This window comes from Trachypithecus francoisi, unplaced genomic scaffold (genome assembly GCF_009764315.1).
Source record: "Trachypithecus francoisi isolate TF-2019V2 unplaced genomic scaffold, Tfra_2.0 Contig00864, whole genome shotgun sequence".
NCBI lineage: Eukaryota > Metazoa > Chordata > Mammalia > Primates > Cercopithecidae > Trachypithecus > Trachypithecus francoisi.
The window spans coordinates 1-21,395 of NW_022680950.1; the positions used below are offsets into that span (position 1 = coordinate 1).

Sequence of the window (21,395 nt, forward strand, 5' to 3'; positions counted from 1 at the left end):
GAGCATGAGAATGAATTTCACCACATAGAGACTTGTAATCTTATGTAGTCAAATCTGTCACGTCTTTTCTTATACTGCTTCTGGGTTCCCTGTCACACTTAGAAACACATCTCTTCCAAAAATTACAAAAATTTTTTTTAACTTTTTCTTCCATGTTTATATCTTTTTTTTTCTTTTTTTGGGACGGAGGTTTGCTTTTGTTGCCCAGGCTGGGGAGTGCAATGGCGCGATCTCGGCTCACGGCAACCTCCGCCTCCCGGGTTCAAGCGATTCTCCTGCCTCAGCCTCCAGAGTAGCTGGGATTACAGGCGCCCGCCACAACGCCCCGCTAATTTTGTATTTTTAGTACAGACGGAGGTTTCTCCATGTTGGTCAGGCTGGTCTCGAACTCCCGAGCTCAGATGATCCTCCCGCCTTGGCTTCCCAAAGTGCTGGGATTACAGGCGTGAGCCACTGCGCCCGGCCGATTCTTACATCTTTAACTCAACCATATACTATTTTTGTGAAGGATGGAAGTAAGGCTCCCCTCAAGTTAATTTTTCTCCAATCTGGCTTGCAGGAAAGGGGTTTCTGAGGAGATTTTACCGAGTAACGTAGGGAAACGGCTGCCTGCCGACCTACCCCTTTTTGACACCCACACGTGCTCGGCACCTTACATACACTGCGTGATTTTATCCTAAAGCGAGTTTTTAAATCCCAATGTGTAGACAGAGAAACTGGGCGTCACATAATGTAAGTGACCTCCACAGTCCGCATCGTAACGGACCTGGACGATCCCAGACACAAACACTGAGCACAAGGAACCCGGCGCCGCGCCCGCTTTCCAACCTCTCGCGACAGTTGTACGTCATCCGAGAGCGCCGTGGAAGTCGGGCGGCCGGCGTCGCGCCAATCTTCGCTCGTAGGTGCTGTCTCACCGGTGAGACCTGGAAGCCGGCGAGTCTCGCGCTTTGTCGGACCTGCAGCCCCTGGCCTCTTGCCACCATGGAGTACCTAATCGGTATCCAAGGCCCCGACTATGTCCTTGTCGCCTCCGACCGGGTGGCCGCCAGCAATATTGTCCAGATGAAGGACGGTGAGAGGAAGCCCGGGAGGCCCCGCGAGGCCTGGGGTGTCGGGGCGGCCAGAGGGAGTTTGTCCGGGGTTGAATGTGTACCACGGAGGATCGAAGAGGTGGAAGCCGGCCTGCCCTGCCCATACTTACTTAATTAATTTATTTATTTTTTTCGAGATAGGAGTTTCGCTCTTGCTGCCCAGGCTCTAGTGCAATGGCGCTATCTCGACTCACCACAATCTCAGTCTCCTGGGTTCAAGCGATTCTCGTGCCGCAGCCTCCCGAGTAGCTGGTATTATAGGCATGCGCCACCACACCCGGCTAATTTTTATATTATTAGTAGAGATGGGGGTTTCTCCATATTGGTCGGGCTGCTCTCGAACTTCCGACCTCAGGTGATCCGCCGTCTCGGCCTCCCAAAGTGCTGGGATAACAGGCGTGAGCCGCCGTGCTCGGCTTTTTTTTTTTTTTTTTTTTTTTTTTTTTATAATAACGGAAGAAACAGGCAGACAAGTCTGGGACCTTGGCATTTGCTCCTCCCGGCTCCTAGATCAGTGCTCTGCTCTGGCCTTCGCTAAATGCTTCTTGCTTGGTGAGAGTTGCCTAAAGGGAATCTGTTTATAAATGTTTAAGCGCCTGCCCAGAACCTGGCTTTCTAGATCCCCGAATCTCTTATAAAAAGTTTCCTGTTGTCGCTAGTAATGAGGTTAGTTTGTTGGCGACATAAGGTGGGATCCTGGGGACAGTCAGACTGTGGTAACAGAAGCTTGTCATTTTCCTTCCGCTGCCCGTATCTCCCCGTGGCTCCCGATTCTTCTTTTTCAGCTTTCCAGGGCAATGGCTGCCAGGTTTAGGTTTTCCTTATATTTAAGTAGTTAATGGAGTTAGGAGATTGGAGCGCTGTCATTTATTTGCCTTATGACTTTGATTAAGTTATTTCGCAGTGCTCAGATTTCCTCATCTTTAAGATTAGCAATACCAAACTCACAGACTTGTCGGGAGGATTGAGTAAATGAGTTATGCGCAAATCCTTCTCACTAGACAGGTACTTAATAATACTAAGCATACACAGGTGCCCAAACATTTGTCAAATGAACATTAAGTCATCTGAACCAAAGCTTAATACTTTTTCAACAGTAGCACGTCTTTGATCAATTAAGGAAAACAAACTTAGATTCTGCAGGAAAAACAACCAAAATCTTCTTAACATTATGTATTGAGTCATTTACTATAGAGAGACGGTATAGTATAGCAGTTAGGGACAAAATATCTGGACTCACTGCATAGGTTGAACCCAGGTTCTGCCGCATGTGACCTGAAGTAAATTTCTCCAACTCCGTGCCCTAAAGCTATAGCATCCATAAGGTGGTGATGTAATAGCACCTATCTTAAAAGGTTAATGAATTGATGTAAATCGCTTAACACAGCACCTGATACTTTATGAAATATGATTAGTTTGTAGAAGTTTTGTTTGTAAGCTAGTCCTCCCAAAGGAGTGAATTTGTTTTGAGAGTCAATTTGTCCATTATTTTGAATACTGAGGTCTTTGACAAGCAAGTGATTTTAGCATTCAGTCGTGTCTAGGTAGAACAATAATCATTACCTTTGCAGGTCTTCTGTTTCAGCCCAAAAATGTATGTGAAATCACATTGAGAAGAAGAATATTCTTTAAGCCCTACTTATGTACACAGTACTTTTAGTCATCATAGGGGATGCAGTATATTACTTATAACCCATAGAAGAGTCCAAGACATTAAGAAAACAAGGAAATGAATACTGCAAGTTGTTTTATATGATAAAAGAAGTATTACTAGTTAGTATTAGGTTGGTTTTTAAATTAATGAGTTCAAGAGCAAATCCTAAGTAATAAAAGAAAGATCACTATGGTATGGGAGAAAGATGAATTTGAGTTAGTTCTTGAAAAATAGTTGGAAATAATTGCACTCCACACATTCTGATTTTCCCGATAGTCTTTCCTGGTATAAAAACATTTATAATATAAATTTTAGTATTGTATGATGACTTATTTATTTATTTTTGAGATGGAGGCTCGCTCTGTCACCCAGGCTGGAGTGCAATGGCGTGATCTTGGCTCACTGCGACCTCTGCCTCCTGGGTTCAAGCTATTCTCCTGCCTCAGCTTCGCCAGTAGTTGGGATTACAGGCCCCCGCCACCACGTCCAGCTAATTTTTGTATTTTTAGTAGAGACGGGGTTTCACCAGGTTGGCCTCAAACTCCTGACCTCAGGTGATCCACCTGCCTTGACTTCCCAAAGTGCTGAGATTATAGGCATGAGCCACTGTGCCTGGCTGTATGATGACTTTTTTCTAATCATTCATTTCATGATGGAGCTTGTTTAGAGTAGGCAAAAATGCTGAAAAAATAATAACCGTCTGGGACTCCTTTCTCCAAGTTTAAATGATAATACAACTTCAATTGTCCAGTATATCACTTTGTATAAACATTTTGATACTATAGAGTAGACATTTGCTGAGGACGGCTACCTTATTAAGCGGTACCAACTTGTGGTTTGCTTATGGGCTGCATTTCATGTCTCTTCTCTTGGCCTATGTAGAATTGCTTTTAAGTTACTCGGAGTACTCCAGCCCACACAGAATTCTCTCTTTTCTGAATTCCTATAGCATGTATGATCTGAACTACATTATCTAACGCTGAGTATCATAATATTGGACATGTATAGAATTCATTAGTTTTTCTCACTTATGAGTTAGACAGGGGTAAGTGATGTTATTAACATTTCACACATCTGGAAACTGGGACTTAGAGAGGACAAGTAATTTGCCGAAGTTCTGAGTACCAAGTCCATGTCATAACCAAGGTCTCTTGGATTCTAGTCCGCTTGGTTTTCCACAGTATGACATGCTAATGTTGTTCATTTTGTTGTCCATTTGTTTCATGTATGTGGATCTTGTAAGTTGCTTGTCAAGAATCAGAAATTCCCCAGAGCTACACAGGCAGTTTCCTGTACAACTCAGGGGTCTCTTAGTATCTATCTCTTGTGTTTTTATTAAATATGTTGCCTTCTGCTACTCATTGGACATAGTGTTTAAAAAACATTTTTGGCCTTGTATTAAGCTAATTTTAAAACTGGACAGGTTACTGCCTAGATTTTTAGCCTTTCTTCTAAGTGTGACGTAAGTTCTTTGTAAACAAGCTCCCCCCTCAAATAAAAATAGCTTTTTTCTTATTATAATAATATTGCCAACTTACTGAATAATGTTTTCTTATAAAAGTGAGGCATGTTAAGTATAGAAGTTTTAGAGATACCAATAAGCAAAAAGAAGGGAACAAAAACTGCCCATACTCTTACCACTGGCAAGCACTTAGAATATACCCTTCTGCTCCTTTTTTTTGCATAGATAATATAAGTGAATGTTTTTCTCTTATTAACAAGTTTGCAAACTGTCTTTAATGTAGCCTGTATAATAAATAAAAGTGTGTTTGTTCAGGAGTTTTGAGGCAATTTGGTACTATCTACAGGTGCATTTTGTGTGTTTTTTCCCTCCAAGTCTAAGAAGCCGTATTACTGGTATCTACAACTCTGAAACACTTGTAAAGTATTTGACAGTAGCATTTTGTTCTTTAAATCCTATTAAAGGATTTTGACATTTCAGAAGCTTTCAAACAGGAAACATGTCTCCCAGGGAAGATTATTCAGCACTATTTGAAAAATGAAAAGTGAAAGTGAGAGTGAGATAGGAAGATTTAGGCCTTTTCTGAAGCTGCAGACTGAATGTGGAGTTTTCTACCTTAGGCAATAACTGTAACCTGAATATTTATCTATCTAATCTGAATGAGTCTGGTTCAGCTAGATAAGATTAGAGTATCAGGATTTTTGTGAGGTATTTTAAGTAGCTTACTGTCAAAATATTCACTAGAATTTTTGCTTTGGCAATCGTTTTAATTTTCTCTTTTTCTTTGGAAATGGAATTTATTTACTTTTTAAAGTGATTGATATTCTCAGTTGATTTTCTATTCTTTCTTGAGATGGTTCCTTAATTTTAATTGTAGCATCAGTCCCTTTCATATATACTTTTGTGTGTGTATAAGTATAATAACTAACATTTGTAGTTGTGGAAACATTTTAGGGCTTTGTTATCATGAGCCTAAAGATAATTGCCGTTGGCTGGATTCCTTCAGTTTCTTCTGTTCTGTTCCTTGCATTTCAAATGCTTTTAAATGCTTTAAGTTGTATTTTTAATTGGTAGCTTTCATGTATATTCTTCAACTGAAATTGACACTACACAATATGCTGATGGTTTAACATGAAGAATGAAAGATAAATTGATACCATTACCTATTAAAATCTTCTAAAAGCAATAATTAGTGAAATTATTCAATATACAGTCGTCCCTTGGTATCTGTAGGGATTGTTTCCAGAACCCCTGCAGATACCCAAATCTATAGAAGCTTAAAGTTCCCTATATACATGGTATAGTATTTGCATATTACCTATGCAGATACTCCTGTGTACTTCAAATCATCTCTAGATTATTTATAATACTTAATATGACATAAATGCTATGTAAATAGTTGTTATACTGTATTGTTTAGGGAATAATGACCAGAGAAAAAGTCAGTACATGTTCAGGATAGATGCAAGCATCCATTTTTTTTTTTTTCTGAATAATTTTGATCCATAGGTGGTTGAATTGTGGATTCGGAATCTACAGATATAGAAGGCCAACTGTAGTAATTAATAAACCTGTTTATGGTTGCATAAATAATGACAGTCAATTTCTGTTAAGGCAGTTTCTAACACAGTTTTTTTTTTGAGCAGATCATGACAAGATGTTTAAGATGAGTGAAAAGATATTACTGCTGTGTGTTGGAGAAGCTGGAGACACTGTACAGTTTGCAGAATATATTCAGAAAAACGTGCAACTTTATAAGATGCGAAATGGTGGGTAAGACTTACGAGTTTTGGTTGGCATATTACTAGTTTACTAGGGCTGCCATTGCAAAAGTCACAGACTGGGTGGCTTAAACAACAGAAATGTGTTTCTCACAGTTGTGGACGTTAGAAGTCAAAGATTAAGGTGTTGGCAGGGTTGATTTCTGAGGCCTGTCTCCTTGGCTTGCAGATGGCCATCTTCTCCCTGTGTCTTCATGTGATTTTTCTGTCTGTACTGTGTCCAGATTTCCTCTTCTAAGAATACCAGTCATATTGGATTAGGAATTCATTTTAATTTATTAACCTCTTAAGGATCCCTTCTCCAAATACAGTTATATTCTAAAGTACTAGGGATTAAGACTTCAACATATGAATTTTTGGAGGACAAAATTCAGCCTATCACAATTGATTTGTCTTTAAATTTGAACTGAAAAATAATATTCTTTAAGACTTATGTGGTCATATTTTCATTTGAGTTTTCTGTGTTTAAGAAGTTGTCCAGACCCTAAAGGTTCTAATCCTTCATAAAAGATTTTCTACAAAAATCCTAGAGCAGAGAACTATTGTAACACTGATAGTTAGCAGATATAACACCATTGGGCTGGCGTGATGACTCACACCTGCAGTCCCAGCAACTGGGGAGGCAAAGGTGGGAGGATCACTTGAGACCAGGAGTTTAAGACTAGCCTGAGCAATGTAGTGACACCTCATCTCTACAAAAAAAAAAAATTTTTTTTTTGAAATGGAGTTTTGCTCTCATTGTCCAGGCTGGAGTGCAATGGCACGATCTCAGCTCACCACAACCTCCGCCTTCCAGGTTCAAGCAATCCTCCTGCCTCAGCCTCCCAAGTAGCTGGGATTACAGGCGTGTGCCACCATGCCTGGCTAATTTTGTATTTTTATTAGAGACAGGGTTTCTCCATGTTGGTCAGGCTGGTCTCAAACTCCCAACCTCAGGTGATCCACTCACCTCGGCCTCCCCAAGTTCTGGGATTACAGGTATGAGCCACCACGCCCAGCCTGCTACAAAATGTTTTTTTTTTTTTTTTTTTTTTTTTGAGGCGGAGTCTCGCTCTGTCGCCCGGACTGGAGTGCAGTGGCCGGATCTCAGCTCACTGCAAGCTCCGCCTCCCGGGTTTACGCCATTCTCCTGCCTCAGCCTCCCGAGTAGCTGGGACTACAGGCGCCCGCCGCCTCGCCCGGCTAGTTTTTGTATTTTTAGTAGAGACGGGGTTTCACCGTGTTCGCCAGGATGGTCTCGATCTCCTGACCTCGTGATCCGCCCGTCTCAGCCTCCCAAAGTGCTGGGATTACAGGCTTGAGCCACCGCGCCCGGCCAAAAATTTTTTAAAAATTAGCTGAGTGTGGTGGCATGCACCTGTAGTCCTAGCTACTCAGGAGGCTGAGGCAGGAAGATCGTTTGAGCCCAGGAGGTCGAGGCTGCAGTGAGTTACAATTTTGCCACTGTACTCTGGGAGGCAGGAAGATTCTGTCTCTCAAAAAAATTTTTAAACCAACCAAAAAAAAAAAAAAAAAACCTAACACCCTCTTGGAGGTAGGGATGGTAGTATCAGACTTTTTAAGTGTTAGATATTTCAGAGGATGTGGTTTGAGTTAAAAGTATCTGAATCCGGCCAGACACAGTGGCTAACAGCTGTAATCCCAGCACTTTGAGAGGCTGATATGGGAGGATCACTTGAGGTCAGGAGTTTGAGACCAGCCTAGGCAACAAAGCAAGACCCTGGCTCTATAAAAAATAAAAAAATTAGCCGGGTGCAGTGGTGCACACCCATAGTCTCGGCTACTCAGGAAGCTGAAGTGGGAAGATCGCTTGAGCCCAGGAGTTCAAGGTCTCAGTGAGCCATGATAGTGCCACTGCACTCCAGCCTGTGCGACAGAGTGAGACCCTGTCTCAAAACAAGCGAACAAAACAATCTGAATCTCAGCATTAAAAAACCTAAGTAAACCTTGGCTTTACTATTTTTTATGTGATAAGTCATTTATTTTCTCTTGGCCTTTATTTTCCTTATCTCTAAAATGAATTATAATACTAATGAATAATACATATGTAAATGTTCTGTAAACTTAAAGTATTGTGTAACTAACTGTAAGTATGTACTGTGTCTTCAAAGGGTTCTACCTTACTCTCTGGTAGGTTTCCTTCTAGAGAGATAATTAGAACTTTTGTGAAGTATTTTGTGAGCGCTCTCTGGGGCTAATGAACTGTTATCCACTGGGAAAGCCTCCCTAGCAAACAATACTAGCCACTAGGCCTCTGATCCAGGAACGTTTGTAGTGGTGGTCTGGCAGAGAAAACCTTATTTCCACTACTTCACAGTTCAATAACAATGTTATACACTGCACTGGTATAATATGGAGCTATGAAGGAACTTAATTTGAATATACTTGCATGTGTCAAATGACCAAAGATCTATTCACATAGTTTTTTGGGCAGTGGATTTATCATTTGTATTCAATTCCATAAATATTTTTGAGGGCCTCTTCTATGTTAAACATTCTGCTTAATACTTCAGAGAATTCAAAGATGAGTAAGGCTTAGTCCCGACATTCAGGAACATAAAGCACATGGCACTTAGGTTTATGCAAGTTTAGAATATTTCAAGAATTCTGCTTTTTTTCCCAGTGGTTCCACTTTTTGCCTGCATAACAAATGAGGCATGTCAGTAATGCTTCTGAAGTCCAGTAGGTACTGTATTACTTCACTGGCTGTCCTGAGAGAGGGAGAGGAGTGAACAAGAGGAGCAAGAGTTGTTTGTTACTTGGGTTTTAGGGTCTAAAGTCAGTGCACAGAACAAAAACTATTTGGTTAAAATTGCCAAGTACAGTTTTGTGTATGTAACTCTATATAGTAATTCTTATATACGTTAAAGGACTGAGCTAAAATAAGGGAAAGAAAGAGAAAATCTTTATGTAGATAATCAGGCTTGACTTTTCTGCCTTTAGGATAATAGTCAGATCGTTAGAGATGTTTAAGGAGTTAGGTAAAGAATTGAATAGTATTTCCACTTGTCCAGGTTCCTTCTTTGTTTTTTTTTTTTTATTGTTTTTTGAGCCAGGGTCTCGTTCTATTGCTCAGATTGGAGTGCAGTGGCACAGTCTCAGCCTACTGCAATTTCCAACTCCTGGGCTCAAATGATTCTCGTGCCTCAGCCTCCTGAGTAGCTGGGATTACAGGCATGCACCACCATGCCTGGCTAATTTTTTGTATTTTAAGTAGAGATGGAGTTTCGCTATGGTGGCCAGGCCGGTCTTAAACTCCTGTCCTCAAGTGATCCACCCACCTGGGCCTCCCAAAGGGCTCTGGGATTACAGGTGTGGACCACTGTGCCTGGCCTCTTTTTTTAATTTTTTTTGTTATTATTTTTGTTGTTGTTGTTGTTGACACAGGGTCTCACTCCTGTCGCCTAGGCTGGAGTGCAGTGGCACAATCATGGCTCATTGCAGCCTCGACTTCCCAGGCTCAGGTGATCCTTCCACCTCCGCCTCCCAACTACCTGGGAAAACAGGTGTGCACCACCACCCCTGGCTAATTTTTATATTTTTAGTAGAGACGAGGTTTCACCATGTTGCCCAGAATGGTCTTAAACTACTGGGCTCAAGTGATCTTCCTGCCTCAGCTTCCCCAAGTGCTGTGATTACAGGCATAAGCCACTGCGCCTGGGCAAGGGTTGCATTCATTATGATTTAATGCGCACTAATAGACCTGTGAGGATAAAGTACAATAATACATGTGAAAACACTCAGCATAGACCCTACAACATAGTTGCTGCTCAATAAATATTTGTTAGGATTTTAATCTGAATCTCTCCTAATTTGACAGTGGTATTTAAAATGTCGTAAGCAATTACTTAACCACACTGCTGTGTGTCTTTCCGTACTGACATTTTCTGTGTGGGCCCACTGAGTTATGGATCATTCTTGTGCCTTTTGGCACTGGTCCCATTCTACAGGGGGATTAAGCTCCAAAGTGAATGCATTATTACATGCACATCTGATGCTGTTCCTCTGGATTGTAGCTTTGTTGGTATGACAACTTTTATTTTTTATTTTTGAAGTTTTAACACTTGAGATACTCTGTTTTTAAAAATATTGCAGAATGATGGAAATGTTCTTTTCCTGTGGCTTGTACTTTTGAAAGTCATATTATACTTCTTAATAAAGTTACAATTTTTTTTTAATAAACTATGACTCAGAGGTAGTCCTAACTTCTAGCCTCTCTTTTCCCAATATCCTTTTTGTTCCTATCTTCATTTTTTTAGAGACAGGGTCTTTCTCTGTCACCCATGCTGGAGTGCAGTGGCACAATTATAACTCACTGCAGCATTGAATTCCTGGGCTCAATTGATCCTCCCCACTCAGCCTTCTGAGTAGCTGGGACTACAGGCAGATACCACCATGCCTAAAAATTAAAACAATTTTTTTTTAGAGATGGGGTCTCACTATGTTGCCCAGGCTAGTCTCAAACTCCTGGGCTCAAGCGATCCTCCTGCCTTGGCTTTCCAAAGCTCTAGGATTACAGGCATGAGCCACTGTGCCTGGCCCCCAGTATCCTTTTTAAAATAAACTTTTAAAAAATTGGCATCTAAGACATCTTTCTTTTTTTTCACTTCCTGTGTATTTGTGTCCCTTCTACAGTGGAAAACACAGTGTGTTGATGAATGAATAGTTTAAGAAAGACTGCTACGAGTTGCATTCCACTATAGAACTGGGTCTGTTTGTGGCCAAGAATTGTTGTCAGTACTAACCAGCTATTTCATAGCTGTTGCATGAGGAAAGGGACTAGAGTAGGATTGTACCCCTCAGTCTATATGCTTTGTTTACTCTGAGTGTACAAAAGATGGTGGGCTTTAGGAACAAGGGTAGTGAATAATTTGGGGCACTATTATTCCTTCTGCTTTATTTTAAGTATGACTCTTTATCTCTTCTACCAGGATATGAATTGTCTCCCACAGCAGCAGCTAACTTCACACGTCGAAACCTGGCTGACTGTCTTCGGAGTCGGGTAAGTAATATATCAGACATTGTTAGATAAGAGCAGAAGAATCCTTTGTGCTTCTTTTATATTCTCGTTATATATGAATAGTATTTTTGCCCTTTTTTGGCCTTCCAGAACCCTTCCCATTGCTACTTGTTCATTCTTCAGTTCAACATCTTTGTACACCGTTGTTATTAATAGTTACAGCCCGAAAGGCAAATATTCATTCCCAGAGAATTGGTTGGGACACACCAATATGAAGGCCTGTGACAACCTAACCTTTTTTGTTTTTCCCCTAAAACTATTTTTTAGAGCAGTGTTAGGTTCACAGCAAAATTGAGAAGAAGTATAAAGATTTCCCACATTCCTCCTCACCCACATGTATAAGCATTCCCCATTATCAGCGTCTTCCACCAGGGTGGTACACTGTCACAAAGGATGAGCCTACATTGACGGTAATCACCCAGGTCCATAGTTTACATTAGGGTTTACTCTTGCTGTTGTGCATATTATGGGTCTGGACAAATGTATAATGACATGTATCTTGAGATTACTTATCTGTGTTTCTCTTTTTTTCTTTTATTTATTTCTTTTTTTTTTTTTTTTTTTTTTGAGACAGGGTCTCGCTCCAGTTGCCTAGGCTGGAGTGTAGTGGTGTGATCTCAGCTTACTGCAGCCTCAACTTCCCAGGCTCAGGTGATTCTCCCACCTCAGCCTCCCAAGTAGCTGGGACTACAGGTGTGCACCACCACACCTGGCTAATGTTTTGTATTTTTAATGGAGGCAGGATTTCACCATGTTGCCTAGGCTGGTCTTGAACTCCTGGACTCAAGCAGTCTGCTGGCCTTGGCCTTTTTTGGTGCTGGGATTATAGGAATGAGCTGCTGTATCTGGCATACTTACCTGTGTTTTTCTATGACTTTTTCCCAAAGCATACAGCATTGTTCCTCCTTGCTTATTCTAGCCTTGTTGCCATTCTAGAGCTGTCTCAATTTCATCAACAGCATATTAAAAGATGCAACACTAAGTTAAGGATTGAATGCATTAAAGATTGTGTCGGGGCCGGGCGTGGTGGCTCAAATCTGTAATCCCAGCACTTTGGGAGGCCGAGACGGGTGGATCACGAGGTCAGGAGATCAAGACCATCCTGGCTAACATGGTGAAACCCCGTCTCTACTAAAAAATACAAAAAACTAGCGGAGCGAGGTGGCGGGTGCCTGTAGTCCCAGCTACTCGGGAGGCTGAGGCAGGAGAATGGCATAAACCCGTCAGGTGGAGCTTGCAGTGAGCTGAGATCCAGCCACTGCACTCCAGCCTGGGCAACAGAGCGAGACTCCGTCTCAAAAAAAAAAAAAAAAAGATTGTGTCGGATGTGCTAGGAAAGTTCATATGGTTGCTAAAGGTGTGCATTATTCTCTTCCCACAGGGACTAAATAAATAGAGCCTTAACATGTGACCTCACCCCCTGTGCCTGTTTACTCATCTATGAAATGGAGATAACTTCCTAACCCCACAGGACTGCCAGGAAAATGAATGCTTGTAAATCATAATATTTAACATTCATATGACTTTTGCCCAAAGCATTTTGCTTAATAATTTAATCTACTCAGTATTCCACTGAGAAAGATAGTAGTTAATTCTCTATCACTGAGATGAAGTGAAAGGCATAAAGTGGCAAAGGGACTAGCTCCAGGTCACACAGCAGGTCAGACAAAGCTAAAATAATGGCACCATAATGATTTGACTGTTCTGCCTTTAGTTCTTCAGTAGTATTTCTAGAACACTGGTGCTATTCATGTTTTTATTGTGGTTTGAGTTTTCATCTGTACTTGCTTAAAATAACAAGTTACTTTTTTAAAAGTTACTTACTACAGATCTATAAAGCAGTTTATTTTCTAGTGCCTAATAATCTTGGACTGATAATTTCTCAATAAATAGTACCTCTCAGTGCTAGCTTTGACCAAGAGCTTGTACGATCTGAGGGATCATGAAGTTTGAAGAGAAACTAGAGACATGCAGGATTGAGAGGAGGCAAATTTACATACATTGTTTTGACCTGGATGAAAGATCAGTAGTCTTTTCTTAAAAAAAAAAAAATAATAATAATGTTTATTTATTTATTTTTCTCTTCCAAGAAAATCATTGTCACCAAGTGGTCTTTTCTTCACTCCTCCTTGAGAAAAGAAAATGGGTCAGATATTAGCTTTTCTGCCACCAGAAGTTCCTGTGGTGTTCAGCATACTATGGTTTGCCATGTACAGTGTTCCTCTGACTTATCAGGCAGAACCGGAATAAGAATTCCAGCTTTGGGCACAATAAATACTGTGTCATAAATATTGCAGACATTAAGTGAATTAAGCTCCCTTTTTGGAATTGAGATAAGAATGGCAGTGTGCTTCATGCAAATGCAGTGAATCTGGTTTAATCTTCTCCTAGCAGAAATGTTTGATGTCTTAACAAATATCCCTTGTAGACAGTGACATGGGGCTCTGGTAAATATTGACTACCTCTGCCTGAGCTTCTCCATTAGGTCCAATCTCTGCTCCCCCATCTCCTTATCAAAATAGATTCTTAGTTCTAAAATATAAATTTATATTTTAGTCATATTATTCTGGGAAGAGAGATGATAATTTGTCAGTGTTCCTAATAAGTGCAAAGTCACCAAATTTAGTATATTTACGTGGTCACACCAGTTGGCAGATGTGACTCATTTTGGGTTAGCCAGTTACCATGTATAACTTTTGTGTCTGTAGCTCAAATTGTTTGATTTCTAATTTGCTCTGTGTATGTGTGGTTGTTTGGTTGGGTGGACTTTTACTACCACCGAGTATATAATGAATCTTGCATAAACTGGTTCATTAAAATGTAGGCAATTTAGCATTATGGTTAAGAGCATAGTCCATGGACTACCTGGGTTTGAATATTTGCTTACTGATTTACTAGCTGGATGCCTTTGGACAGATTCTAAGCTTAATTTCCCTGCTTACCAGCTTCAAAAAGTTATTATGAAGATTAAATGAGGTAATAATGCAAAGCTCTTACTTAGCACATGTATGTCACATATAACTGATTAATCACTTTTTGTTTTGAGACAGGATCTCACTCTGTCGTCTAGGCTGGAGTGCAGTGGTATGATCACAGCTCACTGCAGCCTCTTGACCTTGCAGGCCCAGATGATCCTCCCACCTCAGCCTCCCCGGTAGCAGGGACTATAGGTGCATGCCACTATGCCTGACTAATTTTTTGTAGAGGTGGGGTTTCTCCATGTTGCCAGGCTGGTCCCGAACTCCTGGGCTCAAGCAGTTCTCCCACTTCGGCTTCCCAAAGTGCTGGGATTACAGGTATGAGCCACCATGCCCAGCCACTTTTGTTTTTATGCTGCGATTGCTGTTTGGTGAATAAGTTAGTTTTTCATGAGGTATAATTTGTTGTGCTTTTCTTATGTTTTTTTTTTTGTTTTTTGGAGATAGGTTCTTGCTCTGTCACCTAAGAGGTGGCACAGTCACAGCTTACTGTAGCATCAACCTTCTAGGCTTAAACAGTACTCCCACTTTAGCCTCCCAAGTACAGGCACAAAGCCACCATGCTGGTATTAATAGGGAAAATAGAAGTAAAATAACATTGAACATATATTATGTGCTAGGATTTTTCTAGATCTACACAGTCCAGTATAGTAACCAACTAGCCATATGGGACTATTTAAATTTAAGTTAATTAAAAGTAAATAAAATTTAAAATTCAGTTTCTGGAGGAAAATCTCCTGGTGGACTTTACCTGAATGCTAAATCAAGTTTTATTTCTTTTTTTTTTTTTTTTTTTTTTTTTTTTTTGAGACGGAGTCTCGCTCTGTCGCCCAGGCTGGAGTGCAGTGGCCGGATCTCAGCTCACTGCAAGCTCCGCCTCCCGGTTTACGCCATTCTCCTGCCTCAGCCTGGGACTACAGCGCCCGCCAACTCGCCCGGCTAGTTTTTTGTATTTTTTAGTAGAGACGGGGTTTCGCCGTGTTAGCCAGGATGGTCTCGATCTCCTGACCTCGCGATCCACCCGTCTCGGCCTCCCAAAGTGCTGGGATTACAGGCTTGAGCCACCGCGCCCGGCAAACTTTTATTTCTTAAAAAAAAAAAAATTCTTTTCCTCAGTCACAGCCAAATTTCAGGTACCCAGTAGCCACAGCTACGGTATTGAACATCACAGATATGGAACATATCCATCATCGCAGAAGTTCTCTTGGACAGTGCTATTCTAAATACTTACATATGTATCTGTTATTAAGTATCCTTATTATGACACCATAAGATGTGTGTTATCCCCATTTTACTTACAGGATGTTAAGTATTTCTCTTATATATGTTTCCAAAGCATATATATAGTATGTTAAAGGTTAAGTTAAGATTCCATCTTCAAATATCAAACTATTTCATGCTGTCTTCTTTATTAATTAGTGGACTAATGTACCAATATGTGCATTTAGGGGAACATGAAATGTTCAGTTTTGTTAAAATGTCAAAATTGCACATAGTATTATATAAATAACTTATGAATATATGTCCATTGTATGTTTTCAATAAGTGTTTGCTGAATAGGTGTCATCCAGCTAGGTCTACATATTCTGCTGAGAATGTTAATTATGCGTTTATACACTGGAAGGGAATTCTTAATGAATGGAATACCGGAAGAAGTATTCTTAATAAATGGATATTAATTCATTTAAGAATTAAAGACATGAGGGCCAGGCGTGGTGGCTCAAGCCTGTAATCCCAGCACTTTGGGAGGCCGAGACGGGCGGATCACGAGGTCAGGAGATCGAGACCATCCTGGCTAACACGGTGAAATCCCGTCTCTACTAAAAATACAAAAAACTAGCCGGGCGAGGTGGCAGGCGCCTGTAGTCCCAGCTACTCGGGAGGCTGAGGCAGGAGAATGGCGTAAACCCGGAGGCGGAGCTTGCAGTGAGCTGAGAACCGGCCACTGCACTCCAGCCCGGGCGACAGAGCGAGACTCCGTCAAAAAAAAAAAAAAAAAAGAATTAAAGGCATGAAATCATCAGAAGACAAAAAAAGACAGATGGGGGAAAAACTCAGAAGCCTTCATTTTAGTTGTTTATTTAAATGCATATGTGCATTTAAGATGGTTTCTTCTTGTTGGTTAGACCCTGAAGAGCAGAAAAAGGGCTATACTATGCTCAAGGCTTGCTTGCTTAGGCCAGGCACAGTGGCTCATGCCTGTAATCCCAGCACTTTGGGAGGTTGAGATGGACAGATCACTTGAACCCAGGAGTTCAAGACCAGCCTGGCCAATGTGGTGAAACCCCTGTCTACTAAAAATACAAAAAATTAGCCAGACGTGGTGGCACACACCTGTAATCCCAGTTACTCAGGAGGCTGAGGCAGGAGAATAGTTTGAACCCAGAAGGTGGAGGTTGCAGTGAGCCGAGATTGTGCCACTGCACTCCAGCCTGGGTGACAGAGCAATACTCTGTCTCAAAAAAAAAAAAAAAAAAAAAGGCTTGCCTTGCTCAGATTCTCCTTACAGTTTGACTAATGTCAGAGGATGATGAGTTACGGAGCTATTTCTTACTTAAAATGAATTATGTGTGGCATATTTGGTGTGGCCCATCTGAATGCCCTAAAATTATCTCCATTAACAGATAGAGAGACGGGTATAAATCAGGCAAATCTGGTGTCCTTGGGAACGTGAAATTTTGTGGCAAGGCTTAGAGTAGGATGCTGGCCTCCATGATGTGTACTCTTCGGGTTTCACTGCCACACTGGCCAAAGAGTTTTCATATAACTTTTTCTGAAGTGTTTCATAAGCCTTTGGTAATTTATCTTTTTATCTATTTACTTGTAAATGCTTAGCAAGTAAACAGTAGAAATAATGAGTTGAAAAGATACCCAGCCTGGTGTAGTGGTTTTCAAACTTTATTCTGTGAAGCTGCTTCAGGATACTCACCAAAGAAGACCAGTGTGCAACGCTTCTTTTTTTTTTTTTTTGAGATGGAGTCTGACTCTGTTGCCCAGGCTGGAGTACAGTGGCATGATCTCAGCACACTGCAACCTCCATCTCCCGAATTTAAGTGATTCTTCTGCCTCATCCTCCCAAATAGCTGGGACTACAGGCATGCGCCATCATGCCTGACTAATTTGTGTATTTTTAGTAAAGACGGGGTTTCAACATATTGGCAAGGTTGGTCTTGAACTCCTGACCTTGTGATCCACCTGCCTCAGTCTCCCAAACTGCTGGGATTACAGGCATGAGCCACCGCTTTTTTGAGACAGAGTCTTGCTCTCTCACCCAGTCTGGAATGCAGTGGTGCAATCTCAGCTCACTGCAACCTCCACCTCCTGGGTTCGAGCAATTCTCCTGCGTCAGCCTCCTGAGTAGCTGGGATTACAGGAACGCATCACCATGCCTGGCTAATTTTTGTATTTTTAGTAGAGATGGGATTTCACCATGTTGACCAGGCTGGTCTCAAACTCCTGACCTCAAGTGATCTGCCCACCTCAGCCTCCCAAAGTGCTGGGATTACAGGCGTGAGCCACTGCACCCGGCCAAGTGTGCAGCACTTTAGCTCTGCTTCATATAGCTCAACTCAGCTTTTATCTATTTGATAGGTAGGAATTCTAGGTAAAGTTTTATTTGAAAAGGTACTACCACTGTTCCCTTACCGCCAAAGAGCCCTGCAACAGGAGGTTTAATACTAACTCTGCTGTGAGTTAATTGAAAACCTTGGGAGAAAGCAAGCATTTGATTGGATGGTTTTTAGGCTTTCTTCCAGCCCCCAAATAGCATGATTTAAAAATCTCATGTCAAGGCCATAACCAGACTTGAATTATTATTATTATTATTATTATTATTTTTAGTGAAAGGGAAAGAATATGTAGGAAAGGATTTCAGGTCGGTCTTAGTCATTTCCAGCAGTGACCGAAGCTTATCCCCACACTCTGGCCTTAATTCAAGGGTGTTTGATCTGATTAGTACCAGGCATGTATAGTGTGCTCCTGTCCTAGAAGAATCCTGTTGCTTTGAGCCTTCTATTCTGACCATGAGAATTATTCTTCTCATGCCTTAGGTGGCTGGCACAAAGACATCATCTGTTTATTGGTATCAGTGAGGTCGTGTGAACAGATGACCCAGGTGAAACCCTGACTTTGCAAGTCTTGTCCCCTGTACACTACCAACCATTTGTTACATGTGATTGAAATATCACTAACAAGAGTAATTTCACATGCTTTTTGGCAAATGTGGTTAGCAGGATGTGACATGACGCAGCACTGCCTTCTCCCTGCATGTGCCGTCTCCCTTGAGGCCTCATCTTCTCTACTTGCCTTGGTCTCACCCATGCCGAGGCTTGCCTTCAGCTCACCTGCTCCAGATGGGCGGCACAGTGGGAGGACACTGGCAAAGGCAGATGTGTTTATTTTCCGGAGACAAAATGTTGTGCTGCTGCAGATGGCAGTGCCTTGGAGCAAGTGGCAGCCTTTGACACTGCTGCCACACAGCCTGGGCATCCTGACAGACAGAGCCGGCTTACTTTTGGTGATGGGGAAAATCAAAAATACAAAACAAAAACAAAAACCAAGATGTTCATTATGCAGCTCCTGGACTTTCAGTGCAAGCAGCAGACCTTTTAGCAAACCTCAGTCAACTAGTGAGCTAACTGTGAATTTTCACTGTAGGCCAAGAGTTATATGTCTGTTCATTACTTTTGTCTGCCAGCCTTAACAGGACATAAAGTTAAAAACTGGAAACAAATGATTACATTTAGATGGATATTCAGTTTGGTTCTGCAAAATATATGTGTATCCCAGGTCACATCTCACAGAAGTCTCTTAGGATTGGGGGTGGCTCATGTTGGCCCCATTGGAGATACCGCTGTTCTATTTTTAGTGGTCATTTTGATTATCCAAAGGCCCAGAGACAGATGTGCCTTGAAGTTGAGGTGTCTCAATTAATATGACAACACTTTGTGCTTATAGTGTTTTTCTACGAGGAGGAGTAAGCATTCTGACAGCTGCCCTTTTAAACAGTATGCTTATGCATTTGTTAGGGCTTGACTAAGTCCGTTAGGAAGACAAAAGACTGGCTGTTGAATCATTACACTTACCAGGCTCCTAAAAAAAAAATAGTAACTTGGGAAGATTCTTTGGAAGTTATTGGCTTTATCATGAATTTTTTTTTCTTTTTTTTTTTTTTTCTTTTTTCTTTTTTAATGTGCTGTTTTTCCCAGCCCTAGCTGATAGAGTTAGGAGTTTGCAGGTGTAAAGTCCTCCCCCTCCCCTTCCCTGTCTCTCTCCAGGGGGTTGTATGTGAGAAGGTGTTGCTTTCTCACTCAGAGAACATATATGTGCTACTCTGTTGGATGCCTGCTGCAAGCACAGAGAACCCCTGTTCTCATTGAATGGAATAAGTCGGATGGCTGGAATTTTGCAGCCCCGTAATGCCAACTTTTCACTTAAAGCATCTATCCACAATGGGAATGAAGCAGTTTATGTGCTTGGTCTAGATTTGTATTGTTTTAAAACTCGTGTCTTAAAAATTTTGTGGTTTCCTATTAAGGTTTGGTTTAAGCCTAAAGCAGGAGAGTGCTGTGTCTGCTTAGTAAGAACATGCTTTTGCTTTTCAAATGTTTACTATTAGAAGTGCAGATTTACCCCCAACTTTTAAGATTGCTTTAAATAACTTTTATGGCCGGGCACGGTGACTCAAGCCTGTAATCCCACCACTTTGGGAGGCCGAGACGGGCGGATCACGAGGTCAGGAGCTCGAGACCATCCTGGCTAACACGGTGAAACCCCATCTCTACTAAAAAACACAAAAAAAACTAGCCGGGCGAGGTTGCGGGGGCCTGTAGTCCTAGCTACTCAGGAGGCTGAGGCAGGAGAATGGCGTAAACCCGGGAGACGGAGCTTGCAGTGAGCTGAGATCCGGCCACTGCACTCCAGCCTGGGCGACAGAGCGAGACTCCGTCTCAAAAAAAAAAAAAAAAAAAAAAAATTACTTTTATGTGAGCATGCCCTCACACATACTCACAGATACAAACACATACAATATCCTGGCATCTTGGTGCCTCTTGTTACCTGCCCTGGCCCAAGATCATGTAGGAATATGAATTTAGGGGCTGATCCCAACAACCTCATGAGGTTTTCTTGACTCTCTCCCAAAAAACAGTTATCTAAAATGAAGGGCAGTGGGAAGGCTTTCCACAAGAGGAAAGGTTGATTTTTCTGTTTTTTGACCTGAGAGGTCATTACATGTATATTTACTATGTTCATTAGCTATACCATGTATATTTTATGTTTTTTTTTCCTTCTTTTTGAGACATAGTCTTGCTTTGTTGCCCAGGCTGGAGTGCAGTGGTGCTGTCTAGGCTCACTGCATCCTCCGCCTCCTGGGTTCAAACAATTCTCCCGCCTCAGCCTCCTGAGTAGCTGGGACTACAGGCGCATGCCACCACACCTGGCTAATTTTTGTATTTTTAGTAGAGATGGGGTTTCATCATGTTGGCCAGGCTCCCGACCTCGTGATCCACTTGCCTCGGCCTCCCAAAGTGCTGGGATTACAGGCATGAGCCACCACGCTTGACCTATTTTATGCACTTTTATGTGTATGTGTTGTTTCATAAAAAGGTATAAGAAAATGAAAAGGAAGACTAAAAGGGCAGGAAAGCATATTACTTTTTAACCTAAAAATAAAAAAAAGGGGGGTCAGCTTTACCATTACTTTTGAATGTAGACAACAGAGCAAATAGGATTAACTAGATTGGAAAGAAGAAAGGAGATAATAGTCTCTGAGTCTTTGTAAACTGCAATGATCCAGCAGAATTCTACACTTCCTTTTCTGACGCTTCCTGATGGATGTGGTTTCTTACAGCCAGAATGTTCCATACCTGCTGATTTTCATTCAGCCAGTCTCCAGCCTGCCTTGTCCTTGGGGCTGAGGAAACAAAGGTGCACACCTCAATGTGGGCCTTCGGATGGGGAAATGGAGAAGTAAACTGTCAGTTGCACTGCAGAGTGACAAGTGCTAAGATAGCCATATACACGGGATACTCTGGGAGCACAGAGCCTACCCTGAGCCTCAAAGGACTTGCTGTCGTGAAGGCAAAGATGAAACAAAAGGGCAAACTGAAAGCACAGACCAAGGTGTTTGAGAGTATTTTAGGTTAGGTTAACAATGATTTGTTAACAATAGTCAGGGCAGGGATAAATACTTCTCTGGGCCTCCTCATAAGTTTATCTGTCATGGGATTCTATGTACAAAATAGGGCTCTACTGATTAAAAACAAACATAAATATATATATTATTTATTTATTTATTTTATACTACATACATAAAATTGATAATCTAAAGTCAGCCGGGCACAGTGGCTCACACCTGTAATCCCAGCACTTTGGGAGGCCGAGGCAGGTGGATCACCTGAAGCCAG

At 41.5% G+C, this 21,395-nt stretch overlaps 1 protein-coding gene across 1 annotated transcript in view; it reads left to right on the top strand.

Annotated features, from left to right (window-relative positions):
• Positions 1–574: 574 nt before the first annotated feature.
• The window catches only part of LOC117089559 (proteasome subunit beta type-2), a 39,096-nt gene continuing 18,275 nt past the window's right edge, over positions 575–21,395 (top strand). The window contains exons 1-3 of the mRNA XM_033220929.1: positions 575–1,075; positions 5,857–5,979; positions 10,923–10,993. Of these exons, the coding sequence (XP_033076820.1) occupies positions 700–1,075; positions 5,857–5,979; positions 10,923–10,993 (570 nt within the window). The 5' untranslated portion in view covers positions 575–699. The remainder of the gene's footprint in view (positions 1,076–5,856; positions 5,980–10,922; positions 10,994–21,395) is intronic.